We start from the raw sequence: 17814 nt of genomic DNA on the forward strand, positions 1-17814 counted from the left end.
AAATCCAAAAGAAAACCCCCCTTGATTTAACTATAATTTCCTTAGGTCTAATTTAACTAATAATTATGCCAAATGAAAAACAATTTTACATCGACATATAGCACTTAATCGTTTAGAAACTGCGGGCATGGAAAAACAAGATTTTTTAGCCGTTTTTCTGAACCAAAGTTTTTCAGCTTGTGTGTAAAAAAATGTGTTTCAATTTCATATAAAACACGGGGACTTTCAATTTCAAAAACGTCCAGAATCTTGTTTTTTCTCTTAGGAATTTGGCTTCAACACCAGGCTCACCATCATTAATTCATTAATTCTCCTGTGTTATTTTTTATTTAATTAAATTATAGGTTTTATAAGCTAATCAAATATCATCAAAATGCCTTTAAATCGACATATAAATCGATTTTACGTTTCTGTTTAGTTGTCTTCCTACCCACCACACATTCTTGCCGATCGTCACAACGTGGACTGCCGTCCACAGTATTGACCTTGCTATGGCACTCTAAAGCCTGCAAAACAGCCACACTTTTGAAAAATATTGATTTCTTTAAAATTGTATTTTTTTGTCTTGTCAACTTCTATCGATATGCCACGCTTTGAGGAATTTATAATTAAAACTGACAACGAAGCCCGAAGTGACTTACTAAAACAGAATTTATTTAAAAACTTGAAGATATATATACCCTTATACTCTTGCAGTAATTAAAAATCGAATCACTTTTAATGTGTCACTTTGAATGTGTAATTTTTACCCGATTATTTCTATTGTATAATCCGCATTTTTTAATGATGTTTTTCTTTTATTAATAAGCCCTCAACCGAATCTTTAAATTAGTATGCAAGGAACATAAAGATACGCGATTATAGTTTCATAAAAGATACAAGTATAAGAAAAAGAAATGTATTCATGGCAAAACTATTCCGAATACGGAAAACTAAAATTTTAATTTCACTTAATGAGTTTTTTGTATAAAATTTACATGCAAATTGTTAAGAATGTATGAAAGAAAATCAATTTTTAAGGTATTAAAAAATGGAAATACCGATCGTTATAATATGTATAAATTTGAAAAATGTAACAGGTCGTAAGACATAAAAATGAATACAAAGTATTGCATTGTATTGGGACACTTCGACACATTTTACCTTATATTTCAATTAAGCTGGGATATGAAAATATATAATTACAGAATCAGAATGAATTAATTTAAAACGGTTTTTAGGATTAATATGACAGTACTGATGCTAATTTACGAGAAACAGATTGAAACTGGGTAGACAAAAAACTTGAAGGAACAGATAGAGCTGAATAGAAAGAAAAGCATTGAAAGCTTTACTTTACACCAAAGAAGTGTAGTTAGTTTTAAAAATCAATCTACAAAAGTTATTAATCTACAAAAGTAAACAGGCTTTTTACTTTGCCTACCTAAGTTAATTACGCCTTTAAATATGATACAGGAGCTTCGGCTTGCCGAGTATTTTAATCTCCTGATGGTGTGTGAGTCCTTACTTTTTACTTTATTTTGTTACTAATTTACGTGAATGTACTGTGTTCAATTCAAAGTGTTTAATTCAGAAAACACAAATACAATACAAATAGTTTAATTATAAGAGCGAATAATGGATTTAACGATGGATTATTAATTGTCTAAGCCGCCAACTGAAATTTACCCTGATCGAAAGTTTCGAAATTATATTTTATAATTTATATCGCACATACATATTGAATTGAAAATAAAATGATTATGACGAAACCGTATAATCCCATGTATTTTGAAATGCGTGAATAAATCTTAAATCTATTTTTGTCAGCGTCTAAATAAAAAACAATGTATATACAGTTGGAAAACAATAATAGCACCCCCATAACGTATTTTGTTATCGATCAAATAAATTAAGGTTGATGTACCGATAATACCAAATACTGATTTGTCGCATAATGCTAGATATTTTTCCCATCCAAAAATAAAAAAAAAATTTGAATTGTCCGTAACTTTATTTTGTATTTTTTTTGGGTGGCAAGGTCTAAAATGGGCCGAAAACAAAAATAGCACCACTATCGATTTTTTCAAATTTTCAATACTTGTCGGCGGTTTGTTTTGCTAAAAAGCACATAAAACTTGTAACTTGCACTTATAAAACTTGACATTTGTATTCCTATTTACAAAATTATTTTTGAAACTTACCTTAAAAAATCTATTAAAATAGGACGAGGAAAGCATTGAAACCAATTTCTGAAGGAAAATCACACAGAAATATTTGTCTAATCCTTCAATGCTAAAACAAAATGATAGGAAATGCAATCACCTACAACGAGAATCCCGAAAAACGTGGGAAACAATCATTGGGCACCCATCTCTTCAAAAGGCTAGTGCCAGAGAGCAAGAAGGATCCATTTAAAGCTGCTACCAAACTGAAAAAGGATCTCACATATCCGCAAACGCGCAAACAGTTCACCTATGTCTAAGGGAACATGGTTTAAATGGCTGTAGTCCAAGGAAGGCCCCTCTTTTAAATGGGAGACACATACCCAAGCTCATTAAGTTCGTCAAGGAACTTTTAAATTGGCCATGCGAAATATGGACGAACTTTTTATGGTCTGATGAGAGCAATGGATCTTAATCGTATGTAAGGCGACCTAAGAACACCGAATATAAGCCAAATTACACAGTAGAAGCAATTAAACACGGAGGATCCAGTGTAATGGTATGGGCTTGTTTCTCGTACTATATGGTTGGGGCTATACCATAATATACCGTGGTTAAAAACCATCATGGATCAACATGTGTTTGTGTATATTTTGGTGACGATGATGCTAACCTTTGCCGAATACAATTAACAAGACTATGATCCCAAGTAGCCCAGCAGGAAAGCCAAGGATTCGTTCCAAAATAAATCTGTTCCTGTTTCAGATTGGCCTGCACAGACCCCAGGCCGTAATCCCATAAAAAAGTCTTGGTCAGATATGAGAAAAGCAGTTGTAGCTTCAAATCCAATTAACAACGAATAACTTTGGGTATAATTAAGGAGTCCTGGAGCAAAATATCCCTAAAACGGTGCCCGGACCTGGTTGATTCCATGCCAAAACGTTGCGCTCCTGTTTTTGGTAATAAGGTATACACTACCAAATATTAAATTAATGGAATGGGTGTAGTTTTAGCACGCAAACATTTGTTATTAGTGAATTCGTTACTATCAAGTTTGAAATTGAACATTTAAGCATTTTTCATGAAGTGGTGCTATTTTATTTTTCGCCTAATTTTGTCGTTCTTAACAAAGTTCCTCATTTAAGATAAGAATAAATAAAACAATTGTAGTTATTTTTCTAAAAAGTGAATTGTTTAACCTTTCTAAAAAGGTATTTCAGCTCCTTTTAAACCCTAAATTGTAGGTAGGAGACCTATTCAAAGTTTTACTGGGCAAGTGGTGCTATTTTTTTCCACAGCTGTATATTCATATGTATATGTATATGTATATGTATATGTATATTTATATGTATATGTATATGTATATGTATATGTATATGTATATGTATATGTATATGTATATGTATATGTATATGTATATGTATATGTATATGTATATGTATATGTATATGTATATGTATATGTATATGTATATGTATATGTATATGTATATGTATATGTATATGCATATGCATATGTATATGTATATATTAAAATATATGACTAAGATAGCATATAAAATATCCATATGATAAATGTGATTAGTGTGTAGAAGTATAAATTTAAGAAAATATATCACAATAAAATAAAAATGTCATAACTTAAACGAATATTATAAAAAAGTTTTGATCCTCTTATTGGTAATTATTTTTAAGTTCTAGTATTTAAGTTCAAATAAATGTTGGTTTTAATGTGACACTTACTTGTGTTTGCAAGCGAGTTAGTCCACGAATCCACAGAATTTGTCCAGCCCTAGGCTTTTTGTCAGAATCAATAGAATCAAAGCGTTCCTCACCCAAATTCATTCCATCTGTGTACTCCTCGGGATGTCCGCGACCCCACCTAAAATATAAAAACTTTAATGAATATATTGCTTTCTTCTTATAATTTTAACAAACTCTGTAATTTTCAAAATATTAAAAAACTAACTTTTGAGCATAGTCGTCACGTGTATAGTTCAATCAAATACATGAAAACAAAAAGAAAAAAAACTCAGATGAGGCTTTATGCCTCGAGAATATAAGATATCTATTTTAATGAAGTTAGCTTGTAACGTTATTAAATGCACAAAAAAGAGGAACCACTCGTTTAACAATAATTTCAAATAAACGAGATCCGTGTTTAATAGCTAAAAGACCAGGGTCGACTGGTTTGGACGGCTACATACAAATTAACAAACAGAAAATTAATGGAAATCTAAAAATTTCAACCTTTTGTTGGCAAATCGATAAAAAATGGCAAAACAAATAATAAAATCCAAATGTTTTCCAACGTTGTGGGCGCGTCAGTTTTGTGTGCATTGTGTGCGTTAAATTGGCTACGTTCTGAAACAAACATACGCAACGTAGCGAAAGCGGTTTCTACTACCTGTTACAAACTATTTACGATTCTAGTAAAGCCTTTATTATGCGAGTACTGGGTATAAGTACCCGCCCACTGAAGACTTTGTGTTACCTAACGAAAATAGATTTGAAAGCAGCAAAGCTTTGCAGGTTTTCCTGAAACGAATTGAACCAGACGTGTTCATCTCCGAAACAATGCGACTTTAAACGAAAAGACTGCAATACGTGGTACATTGCCGTAGAAGAGTCGCACATGCGGAATGAAATCAAGTTGAGGCTTACTCAAACCTGCAGCACCAGCATCAACAAATATTAAATAGAATATGCTCAAGGGGAATATAAGAACTGCTATTCAAAAGTTTATCTCTGAATCCACCCCAATTTGGAATCATTGGTGATGTGGGCAAACATTAAACACATGAGCAACTTGTATCACAGCAAAAAAGGTATGCGCCAAGCACAATCTCTTCCCCCAAACAAATACCGCTTAATCAAATAAATACATTGGAACACACATACGCTCTATTGACAAACCACTAATAAATATTGTATAAGCATCCAAAAAGAAACTTAATCATTCCAGAGGATTGTCCGAAAAACAGACATATGTAAGGAACTTAATATTGCCTTTTGACCAATAAAATATACGCAAATCTACCCACCATCAACTATCGAAATACCTATTTACTTTTTATACCCGTTACCCGTAGAGTAAAAGGGTATACTAGATTCGTTGAAAAGTATATTACAGGCAGAAGGAAGCGTTTCCGACCATATAAAGTATATATATTCTTGATCAGGATCAATAGCCGAGTGGATCTGGCCATGTCCGTCTGTCCGTCCGTATGAACGCTGAGATCTCAGGAACTACAAAAGCTAGAAAGTTAAAATTAAGCATACAGACTCCAGAGACATTGAAGCAGCGCCAGTTTGTCGATTCATGTTGCCACGCCCAATCTAACGCCCAAACTTTTGAAAAATGTTTTGATATTTTTTCATTTTTGTATTAGTATTGTAAATTTCTATCGATTTGCCAAAAAAAAATTTTTTGCACGCCCACTCTAACGCCCATAAACCGCCAAAAACTGTCAGTGTTGAAGTCTCTCTTTTTTTGCTTTTATATTGAACATGCTTCTTTCTTTAGAAAAAATAAATACCTGTAAACTAACATTTACTAAATAAATTACACAAACAGAATAAACATTTTCAAATTATGTAGTTAACCACTATTTCTTAAATACTTAACATTACTTACATTTGGGTATTAGCTTTAAGGTAACTTATTGTATCTTACCCTTTACCAATTTCAAATATTTTTTTTTTTTATATTTAATAACTCACTTTTGAATAATATGCCTATATTTGTAAATTTTAAAAGGAAAAACTTTTAAACGTTGCATTTATTTTGGCTGAAAGGTATATTTAAAAAAATAAATACATGCATTTCTTATAAAAGTTGATAATAAGTATTAAGTCTATAGCAATAAAAAAAATTAAAGATTACAATATAGATATTGGTATTTAACTTAATTATAGACTAGACCTTATTTTGGGCCAAGCATCAATCAGTTATTAATTATACAAATATTTATGTAATAAACGTATGCAATCGAGCTTATATTTATAAATAATAATCATTTATAAATAATCGTAATAACTTCAAACATTTACTCACGATAATATTTTAGGTAATTTTCTTGTAGGCACTGAAGTAATCAGCTGTCCCCAGACAAGTGTACCAATTCCAAAAAATATACACCATAGCCACTGATCCAATGATAACGCCTTTGTCGAGAAAGCCATTTTACCATATTGGATGATTAACACCTTTAATTTTATAAAAATTATTTAAATGTATATGTATATAATGTAATAAAGAATACCTGTGATATCATAGTGAATATCCATATGGTGTAAAATATGGGATTTGTAAGAAGGCCTTCAATGACATTGCGCTGCCCATGGATTTTTCTAGCGTTTATTTCATTAAACAAAGTCATCATGACAAAGGTATTAAAGATAATAGTAAAGTGCTGTGTTGGTCCAGCGTTTAGTTCTTGTCCGCGTCCAGATTCAATATCGAGTATAACATCGCCTTCAATCATAAAAATATTTTATTTCAAACAAAGCAATGATTATGAATATAACTTACCAACAAATAGCAGTCCAAATATTATTATTAACTGATACAGCGCCTGACCCAATATGTTCTTCATCATTGTGCGGGAAATTAAAGGTTTAGTACGGCCATAGGGTTTACGGAGCAATAGATCTGGTGTAGGAAACTCTGTTGCTAATGCAAGTGATGCCAATGTATCCATTATTAAGTTCACCCACAACATTTGTACTGCCTGAAATTTTGCTTTATGATGTTAGATCTTTTTTTTTTTTTTCGTAGTAACTTACTTTAAGCGGTGAGTCTTGCACAGCACACGCACCAATAAATGCAACAATTACAGCGACTACGTTTACTGTTAACTGAAACTGCAAAAACTTAGCTATAGAGTCATATACGTTCCGACCCCACATTACAGCTTTAACAATGCTGCTAAAGTTATCATCAGTTAATATAATATCGGAAGCTTCTTTGGCAACATCTGTTCCGGCTATACCCATAGCAAATCCTACATCGGCTTTTTTCAAAGCTGGGCCATCATTGGTTCCGTCGCCAGTTACAGCAACAACTTCTCGGTTTTCACTAACGGTGCTGTCAATGATACCTATAAATACGTGATTTCAGTATATAAATTATAGTTAAAAAACATTTTTATTTTTGAGATATTCTTAAGATCTAATGTGGATTTTTTTTGGCAAGTCTTAAATAATTAATATTTTTCTTTAAAAAAAGGTTGCATCCGGATTTTTATTAATAACTTAAAATAACGAATTGATTTTCCTCTCCCAATCCTGGTTATAAAATTATGCAAGTTGAACGGAAGGCCTTAGCTGCTAATGCTCCTAGTTCTCAGTTACCTTATATATATGTATACTTTATACATATACTTTGAGTTAGCTTTAAATAAATAAATGAAGCAAGTTGTCACTTTTGAAGTCAGCATAAAATGTTTAAACAAACAATTCTTAAATTTATTTAATATACTTTAATGTGTATCAATGATTTTTAAATTAAATGCGTAATCTAATGCAAATGAGTTCGTGCTCATTTTATTAACGTTATAATGAAAAGGTTTTACTTTATAAAGTTATACTGCTAACGAATATTAAAATTCAGCCACTATAAATTAATTTTTCTTTACCATATATGTCAATGCGGAACACCGAGTACGTTCTATAAAAAGAAAATTACTACAAACCTTTTACCAAAGTATACTTGTCAGTTGGGGATGAGCGAGCTAAAACTCGGAGTTTGGGCCATACTTTATCAATAAGATGTTGTTGAATCTGTTCATAAATACCAAATGTTAAGATACAGAACGTTAGTAAGTACTCTTAGAACATACATCTCCATTGCTATCCCGAATACGCCTATTAAACTCTTTGCCTTCCAGAATAAGAAAGTCATCATTGGGACGCAAAATACCGCATTTGCTGGCTATTGAACGTGCTGTATTAATATTGTCTCCAGTGACCATGCGAACGGTAATACCAGCGCGTTGACATTTTCTAATTGCGTCTGGTACTTCGGGACGAACAGGATCTTCTATACCAACCACACAGAGGCACGTAAGATTTGTCATAATGTTTTCCTCATCATCCCAGTTAGGTTCGCCATCAATATGCACTTCGTTAATTCCGGCTTTGCCAGGCACAAAATCGCGATATGCTACAGATATAGTCCTCAAACCGTCACAGGCCATTGGTTCGATAACTTCACGTATTAAACGCTCCTGCATCTCTCTTGTAAACTTCTCCAAAGTGCCCTCATGTCCATAGATAAAAGCACACCTGCAATGATTTTATAGCATATTAATTGTTTGCTTTGTCAGTAACACTGCATAATTTTTAGGGAATCAAAAAGTAAATACAATTTAGTCTTCAGGGGCGGAAAGCATTCATCGAATCTAGTTTCATTCCTATTTGAGTTTCGTTGACTTATCTCGCGTTTAGCTGAAGTCAGAGAAAAATTACCTAACAAAAATTACCAACAAAAGCGTCCTCAATGGATCATTTGAAAAAGGTTTTTTGGCAATTATATTACGTTGACTTTCTAAATTACTGTTAAAGAGGTGAAATAAACATTTAAATTGGCTCACTGGCGAAAGTCAACGAAAGCGAAATGTGTTTTTCGATAAATACCTTCCGTATCTCAAGTCACTGTTGCAATGTCTAACAATACGAACTTTTTCATAATAATTTCTGAAGCTCCTTTAGTATACAGCCGATATCCTCCGTTAGGACGGGGTATCACTGTGCCCATACTCTTACGAACTGAATTAAACGTATACACGCGTGTAAATTTATCCTCTGTAATTTCGTCTCGAATAGATTGATACTTCACACCAAGCCCTTGGACAAACCCCAAAAGAGCACACTCCGTTTTATTGCCAACTTGAATTGGTAAGTCTCCTGGGTTGTGCCCAGCCTTAAAAAAGAGAATAAATATATAGCTAAATAGGCTAGAAATTACATCTTATTTACCATTATATTGGAGGTGTAAGCCGAGTTAACAGATATACCCATTGTAATTAAATTTCCTACATGTTGTGGTATATCGCTAAGGGTTGGCAAAACCTTGCACAATTTTTCACAGATGTAGGATTGTACAACAGTCATACGATTGGTGGTAAGTGTACCAGTCTTATCAGAGCAAATGGCAGTGGCATTACCCATTGTTTCACATGCATCTAAATGACGAACCAAGTTATTGTCCTTCATCATTTTCTATTTAAAAAAATACAATTAATCGTGGTTCCATTTACTTATATTAAACTAACCTTGACTGAGTATGCAAGAGATAGGGTTACTGCCAAGGGAAGCCCCTCGGGTACGGCCACTACTAATACTGTAACACCAATTATCAAATGCTTCACCAAGTTATTGGCATAAGTGTTTTTCCATGGCCTCTCGTCAATAACAAACGTTTTAATACAAAACTGAATGATCAGAATTATAACTGTAAGCACGGCAATAGTCGACCCTGCGTATCCAATCTGTATAGCTAATTTTGTCAGTTTAGCTTGAAGCACAGATTTTTCTTTTTTATGTCCTGTCTCAGCCGCTGCTGACGACGATGATTGCGGCAAATGATTTCCTTCAGACTCAGATTTGGTTACCTCACTTGTGGTTGTTTGGTGTTGAGATGGCGCTTGAGACCCCTTTATTTGCGATCGAACGTCGCTTTCACCTTACATTGTGCGAAAAGAAATATTACAAACAATGTAAACATAAGTTTACTAGCTGTATTTATTTAAATAAGTTAATAAAATAAAATGACTTACTTAGATTAATATGCCCCATATACCATTGCGTTTGGTCGTCACCCAATTTTGTATTTTTATATCCTATTTTTATATCAGAAATTTTCAAAGCTAACCCCATTTGCGTTCGTCTGCACCTGTCCTCTTAAACGCTAACTAGGTTCTCAGTATTAACAATTTTATTTCAGGCAATAAAGTATACATATACTATACAACAGGAGAAGGATTTTTATTCAACCCTATAAAGTAGAACTGGCATAGGTCCGTCTGTATGAACGTCAAGATCTTTGAAACTATGGAAGCTAATAAGTTAGACTCTAGTGACGCCTACGCTGCGCAAATTGGTTTAAGAGCATTGCCACGCCCTCCCTAACACCCACAAACCGTCCAAAACTGCGACGCCCACACTCTTCAAATATGTTTTATTATTTCTATTGAGTAACGGGTATCTGATAGTCGAGAAACTCGACTATAACGTTCACTTTTGTATTCAACTTAATAATTACAAGAGTATATAAGGTTCATCTTTTCTAAGCTAGCTTTCTTTCTTGTTTAATGTTAATTTGATTAAATAACCATCCCCTCATTATAATTTGAAGCTACCCCTCCGACATCATTTGTTATAGGAACATTTTCCAGCTTGTGACAAATAATTCAATTCTCATTAATCTTTTCGATAATTAAAATATAACACAAATATAAAAGAAATTATAAAAACAATTAAAATACAAATAAAGCAATGTAAATTTAAATCGTCCAAGACTGGAAAGCTTTCAAGATTTCGAAATAAATACTCCTCTTTTCAAGTTCAAGTAAATTTTAAAAGCAAAAAAACTGTGTTGGAGTTTTTTAACATCCAGTAGAAGTAATTTTCTGCTGGAACCTATTTTGATCAAAAACTTATATATGATTTTTTCTTAATATGTTACTTGACAATGAAATAAATATTTCAATTTAAAAAAATGTATTTAAAAGAACATTATTTCTTGTCTCGTACGACTTTACACTATTTTTTGAAATTGTTGTTAAATGGATATTTAATATTGAAAAAATTCGCCTTTTATTTAAGCCGATTGTTCTGCCAAAGATACCGTAAATAAAACAATTTATGAAACACCTAAAAACTTGTTTTTATATTGTAAAGTTATAAAAGTAATAAATCCAATTCTCTTCAATATACCAAAATTGAAACGTCATCATATTGCCCCAAACATCATTACTGATAACAAAACGTTATTAGTGAGTAAAAGTGTATACTTAAGTTTTCACTAGTATACTATTACTCGCAATATATGTTTGTTGGATAGTAAAATAATTAAAATAAGTATTACGCTAAAATTCACCTGTCAGATTCTTTTGCTTGTTGGCCCTTTTCGCATCTGGGATCGACAATATTTTAAAACCATAAATTTTATGGTTTTATTTGTTGAAGATATTGGTTGGTAGTATTGTGGTAGGTTGCAGGTTATATTTGGTGGGTTGGTTGACAGATTGGTTGGTTGATTGGGTTGATGAAGGGTGATAGGTCAATCAATTCACATCATGTATTTCACAAAAGGAATAGGTGAACAATTGGAATATGAAAAATTAGCAACAAAAAAGAAAACAAATAATAAATATATAATATACATCTCAACAAAAATTTCGATGTATCAAAAAACATTGGTAGGATCTTTTTTATATTCCTTTACATGGTTTTAAATCATACACACTATTATTTTGCAAAATTTAATTTAGTACTAACCCTTTTTCATTTTTTTAATTTCCGCTTCTTGTTCGTCAACTGCCGCACCAAGGAGCGTAAAAATTATACCAGCTTGTGAGTTTACCCCTACGGCTGTAACCACCATTTTTCCGCTTCCTTCCATAACATGCGTTCCGGATAGAACCATGGGATCAACATCTGGCCCCTTTTTGACATGATCAGATTCGCCAGTCAACGACGATTCGTCCACCTACAGAATTAACAGTAACGACCATCAATATAAATGAGATACGGAAATTTTTTTAAAAATTATTATCTTACATATAAAGCCTATTTATTTCATTACTGATGAAATAGTCTATATCAGAGTTTTCTCTTAACTTACCTTTAAGTCGTTACTTTGAATAAGACACCCATCAGCCGGCAATAAATCTCCATATTTAACTTGAGCAATATCGCCAACAAGAATATCACCAACTGAAATTTGGCACACCTCCCCTCCTCGGATAACCGAAAACTTGTGCTCGCCCTCTATACGATTTTGCAGACCTCGAAATTGTCTTTCTTTTGAGTAATCATTAAAAGCTGTCACTATGACTACGACAATAACAGAAATAAGAATGGCCAATCCTTCAATCCAACCATGGTGTTCTTCCTCCTCCTGTAACACAGCTGTAAAATAAAACATTAAAATACAATATTTTATTATGTATCTTATTAAGTATTATGTATTTTATTAAGTATCTTATTAAAATTAAACTACTTACGCGCATCCTCGTCGGCGGGTTTATAAAATGATAGACCAAGCGATACTAATGCAGCTACCTCTAAAATAATAAGGGTCACATCCTGAAGAGCCTCCCAGACTAGGGTCAAAAAGGTCTTTGGTGGCTTCGGTGGTATTACATTGGAACCGAATGTTTCACGTCTATGCTCTTCGTCAGCTCTCGATCCACTTAGGCCTTATGGTAAATCAATTAAAGGCAGTCAATACTCAATATAAATGAAATATATAAATAGTGTAAATAGAAAACCACTTACCTTCATTGGGAGATGTGTATAACTTTTTACATAATTCGTGAATGCCACCAATTTCCGCAATCTTAATTACACCCTCACGGCCACGATGCTCCATGAGCTCGCGCAGTTGTTTAAGTGAAATACCATATTGCGCCGGTCTTCCATCTATAGTGGCCATTGGTTATGGTCTTATCTGTATATGAAAATATATAAATTCAATAGAAGCGTAACATTTGAATAAAATTAGAATAATTTATTTTTTAGAGTACTTCCCAAAGAATATTTGCAAGTTAAGAAGTTAATGTTTCCCAGATTACGATTTATGTATGTGTATATTTGTTGCTTGCGACTGTCTGAAATCTTTATTCATTTAAACGTTGTCAGTAATACAACGCTGAACAAGCAAGCACTATATGCGATCATGTGGCTCCAGCTGAAGCGTTTGGATGTATATACTATATAGAACTTAATAGACTTAATACTTAATAGAAATGGAAACCTTAGATAGTATTCTTTTTGTGTGTACGAGTCTGCTTAAGGTTAATATAAATAATGTTGATTTAGAACAACATAAATACAAAGGTAAGTCGAAGTTTGAGGTCCCATTTTACGGCATCTTTGCTTCACTAAATTATTTTGTGACCATACTCGCAATATATGCTTCGTAATCAACCAAATTTGTCAATGTACTTTTTAAAAGGTTTCATTTTGTAACGGTGTAATAGTTTGTGTAATTTGTGGAATCTCCAGAGATACTAGTCTCAAATTGCTGGTCAACTGGAAAATTATTGATGAGATGTAAGGCTTTTAAATGGGTTCAAACCATAATTTGTTTCTTTGTACTAGCTACAAAGGCTCTGCGATGTAAAACGCAAATGCTGATTAGCACAGAAGAAATGTTAATTTTGGTAGTTTTATGGAAAAATGCAGATCAGTTGTCTAAATACAAGTATACCAGCAAATTTTCAGTGGTTAGTTTTTTAAATCTAAACAAAAACAAATATTTTAAATCAAGAAAAAAATCTCGTATACTTAAAAAATCAATATTTGACATGTACTTCTTAGTATTAAGCTTGTGCCATGCCATAGTCTACGTTCTTAAAATTAAGTTAAAAAAAATGTTGTATTGTTTCCAGGTTCTGAAGCTGAAATATCCTGACGACCGTCACACCGGCAGTGGTGCATTCAATGACAAAATGGCAAAATTTGACGACAATTTCATCAGGTTTTTTTATTTTTTTTGAGTTTAAGCATTAATTAATCAAATAATTTGTTCAAATATCATGTGTAGTTTTTTTGCAATCCATCCTTGAATAAGAGGCACGAAATTTGAGCGCGAAGGTAGACGACCCCTTAATATTGTACCTAGTTATAAATAGTGTTTACCTAAAGATTACATTTTTAAATGTGTATAGACCGTGAATCCCAAGCCGTATACTGTAGTCATACATACAAATAACGTTTGTGACGCATTTACGCGTTCAAGATAATGCAATAAATATCTAGCTGAAAGTAGATTGATCCGATACTATTTTTTTTATGAAAGTGGTGTTTAACTTTACCTATTAATGATAAGCTTCCACTTCGATTAAACAAATGACCTAATACTTTCAAAAATCAATTCTGACTGAATTATTTAAAGGTGTAACTTTTAGACTTTTACTCCTAAACCCTATACTCCGTTAAAAAGAGTGCGGTAGATTTAGATTTCTTCAAGTGGAACCAGACTAGCCAATTTAAACAACTGCACCACCACATGATGGTACAGAATTTGCGAGAAGGACATACATATTTGATTAACTACTGTCATCTTTAAAGTTCTTAACATCCTTGCGAGTAAGCTTCCAAAGAAATGATTCCCATATTAAAAAAAAAAATAAGACAAGGACGTAGTTGAGTTCCTCGACTATTAAATACTTTTTACTTATCTGGTGCGATGGCAAGGAAGATAGTTTATGACATTTTATGGGAGTGGCAATGTTCTGAAATAAAACTTGAACAGTGTAGACGTCACTAGAATAATTTATAGATGCCATGATCACAGCGTTCATACAGACAAACAACAATCCAGAACACCTTTTTATTCTACGAGTAACGGGTATGATGAACAACATTTGTTGGGAAAAATTAAATTTTGAACATCCAAATTCTGTAATAACCAAAATAAACAGGGATTCGACCTCGCAAACGCTTTTCTACGTCAATTTTTGTAACTTTGATTATAAAAAGTAAACCACTTTTTTCACAGTTCGTTGCTCGGAAGAAAAAATTACGCCAATTTTTCTTTAACACGATTGTATAAGAACTAAAATTTTATTATATTGACGAGGTGTAAACGTTTTTCATAAATAGATATTCAGATATTCATGCATTTATACGTCTGGTACCTTACTTTGAATTTACACATTTCTGTCCTAATTGACAAAAGGGGATATCATATTTAAGCAATTTCCCAAAATTCTTGCAACAATTACAAGCTAGCCGGTAACTGGGCCTCCACTCTATTTTCTGCATGTGTCAAATTTAGATATACACACACAAATGGAGATATGTATATAATTATTTACATATGTAGATACACAATTCTAAGATGTATATGTACACTATACCACACATACCAAAAGGAAATGTATACAATACCATAGGTTATACAGTTCCTTATTAAAAGCATAAACATAATTAAGGTAAAAGGTTCATTATATCAATTCAAATGAGAAAATATATTCAAGACTTTTACAAACGAAGTGCACGCCACCTTATATTGTTTAACTCTTCACCATCAGGAATCTTACGTCATGCCACAGAAGCTACATACATATGTATGTACATATGCACTTGTGTTGCCCATATTCGCAATGAAATAAAATATGCATACATACGTATTTATGAAGAACCTTTAAGCAAATATCAATTGTACACATTAGTTATATATGCATTTGATTCTACGTGAGTCTATCAGTAATTTCACTTTTAATTTTTTCGAGGGCGGCGTATGGTCGAAAAAATACAGCATGGTATGATATCATATTAATTTAGTGACCACATTATAATTATTCTTTTGCATACCCTTTGCCGAATCTGTTGTTTTTATAAAGTATCCTTGTTTTGGCATACATACACAATCAGAAGGCGATTTATTTGCACACGACTCAAGTTAAACGCAGCAAAGTATAGCGAAATATTTAATATGAATTAATGACACTGTAACGCCTTCCCTTTCAGCAATATTTATTTTTTCACTGGGAGATATATATATCGATATATCGAAAGTTCTACTATCGAACAAATTTAGTTTTCACAAAACCGGAAAATCCGATATCAATGTATTTGCACATGGCCCTACCAATAAGCTTGCTTCCGCAGTTAATTCGCTTCACCTTTAATTTTTAGTTAAGCTGGCCAATAAGCGGTGATGCTTAAATATAATTTTACACTGTACTGCGGGGTAAAATAAACGACACAGGTTTTTAAAGAAAAGAACTGAAAGATAGCTGTCCAGCTGCTTGTCTTGATTGTCGCATCAGCTTATCATTCGCTTGCCTATCTTAAGATAATACTGCGGCGTCCACTTACCTGTGCGATAAGCAGCATAAACGTTTCTGTACACTAGGAGAAAATATATTTGGTTGTCACTACCATAATTTAAATAAAAATGTAGAAGTCAAATATTATTGAAGTTCATACTTTATACTCCCTAATGTAATACACGCAAACATTATACATAGGACGTATAGATTAAACTTACCTATAAAGTTGTTGTAATATTTTCCTTTTCATAAGTGAATACTAAAGCGTCTGTGTCGGCAGCACAATTTTAGGCTTAATAGTAAATATAACCCGCATTGCTTAGACAATAACACCAAATTTCATATAGTAATACTACTAGTGAAAGAAGTGCAAGGACGGAGATAAGTGAGGAACTCGACAATAGCGTTTTCTCATCTTTAATTTGTGGTCATCAAATGTATTTATTAGTATAAACGAAGAAAGCGCTACTCTGTGCGACAGAGAGGAATTGATTGATCACTTATCGAAAAACCCGCTACTTTAGTGTGAAAACAGCTAAAAGTAGCTAAATTTTTTACGGTAATGACTTATGAACACCTAAGGCTAAAGACATTTTATAGTCACTGATAAAGTATTTATTAAATATTTTAACTTTTTGGAGAATTTCTTGAAAACGAGTATATTTATTTATTTTAATATTCTTGTTTTATTTTCTTCAAAGCTTAATATATAACTGCATAAAGTCACTTTTAGAAATATCAAACAAACACAACACCTCTTGACAACGTTTACCTATCAACCCATTTAAGTTCGGATATACATGTTAAGCAATTATATACATATCCAGCAAAATATCGATAATTCGGCAGGCATTAATTGAAAATTAATTTAAATAATTATATAACACATAATAATAGTAAAAAAACAGCACTGTTCTGCGTCTCATACGAGATTTACACAAAATAAATTGTTACTTTATTGTAATAGTTAGTATGAATAATATATTTACACAATTAAAATATCTATCCAAAGTTGAAGTTCCAGCTGGATTTTTACTTCTTTGCGTAACATGACAAATCTCCGCCATTTCAACCAAATGCGTGCTTAACTAACATCACACCTAAAACTATTAAAAAAATTATTTCTCTCAGTGTCTACAGGACACGGTGACTTTCCTTAAGGGCTCGAAACACTTTATTCCATCTGTTACATATATTTGACCAGTATGGGGTGTTCAAGAATTATATAAAAAATACCTAGACCCACATGTCTTAGCACAGTATCGAACTTTGTATAGATATAACAGTAAACAATTACTAACGCTCATATCAAAATTTAAAAAGCTACAAACGAGGATCCTTACAACATAATTTCCAACATAAAATTTCTATGCTTAACTTATGTTAATCATTATCGGTGTTTGGCCCAAATAACAAACTCCAGTACAGGCCCTATCTGATTCGTTATTATTTGTTTATTTGCTAATTGAAATTGAACTTATATATTTACTTACTTTTCATAGACATCCATAGATATGTTCATTTTTGTATTGGCTGCAGTGGAATCGTTTCGTTATTCTGTCAAAGCAGCTTATTTACTGATACCGCTGTTTCTTTAAAATAGGTGGATATATACTGATTTTAGTTTTGGTACAATCGATGTATCGATATTTTGCTGGA

General features: G+C 32.5%; 1 protein-coding gene across 10 annotated transcripts in view; it reads right to left on the bottom strand.

The window, feature by feature from the left end:
• The window catches only part of LOC122622848 (plasma membrane calcium-transporting ATPase 1), a 30387-nt gene extending 14258 nt beyond the window's left edge, over positions 1–16129 (bottom strand). For 4 of the 10 annotated variants that reach the window (XM_043801429.1, XM_043801427.1, XM_043801426.1 and 1 more), the window contains exons 1-16: positions 15695–15866; positions 12650–12821; positions 12376–12570; positions 11994–12280; positions 11648–11858; positions 11247–11282; positions 9421–9830; positions 9125–9367; positions 8827–9068; positions 7987–8431; positions 7840–7927; positions 6932–7245; positions 6678–6876; positions 6409–6620; positions 6201–6352; positions 3887–4025 (exon numbers count right to left, since the gene is read on the bottom strand). In XM_043801429.1, coding sequence (XP_043657364.1) covers positions 3887–4025; positions 6201–6352; positions 6409–6620; positions 6678–6876; positions 6932–7245; positions 7840–7927; positions 7987–8431; positions 8827–9068; positions 9125–9367; positions 9421–9830; positions 11247–11282; positions 11648–11858; positions 11994–12280; positions 12376–12570; positions 12650–12806 — 3330 coding nt within the window. In that variant the 5' untranslated portion in view covers positions 12807–12821; positions 15695–15866. Of the gene's footprint in view, positions 1–3886; positions 4026–6200; positions 6353–6408; positions 6621–6677; positions 6877–6931; positions 7246–7839; positions 7928–7986; positions 8432–8826; positions 9069–9124; positions 9368–9420; positions 9831–11246; positions 11283–11647; positions 11859–11993; positions 12281–12375; positions 12571–12649; positions 12822–15694; positions 15896–15971 lie in introns of those variants that run through there. The other 6 variants (XM_043801424.1, XM_043801423.1, XM_043801422.1 and 3 more) reach the window with 6 other exon arrangements.
• Positions 16130–17814: the final 1685 nt, after the last annotated feature.

Source organism: Drosophila teissieri, chromosome 4 (assembly GCF_016746235.2).
Source record: "Drosophila teissieri strain GT53w chromosome 4, Prin_Dtei_1.1, whole genome shotgun sequence".
NCBI classification, from domain to species: domain Eukaryota; kingdom Metazoa; phylum Arthropoda; class Insecta; order Diptera; family Drosophilidae; genus Drosophila; species Drosophila teissieri.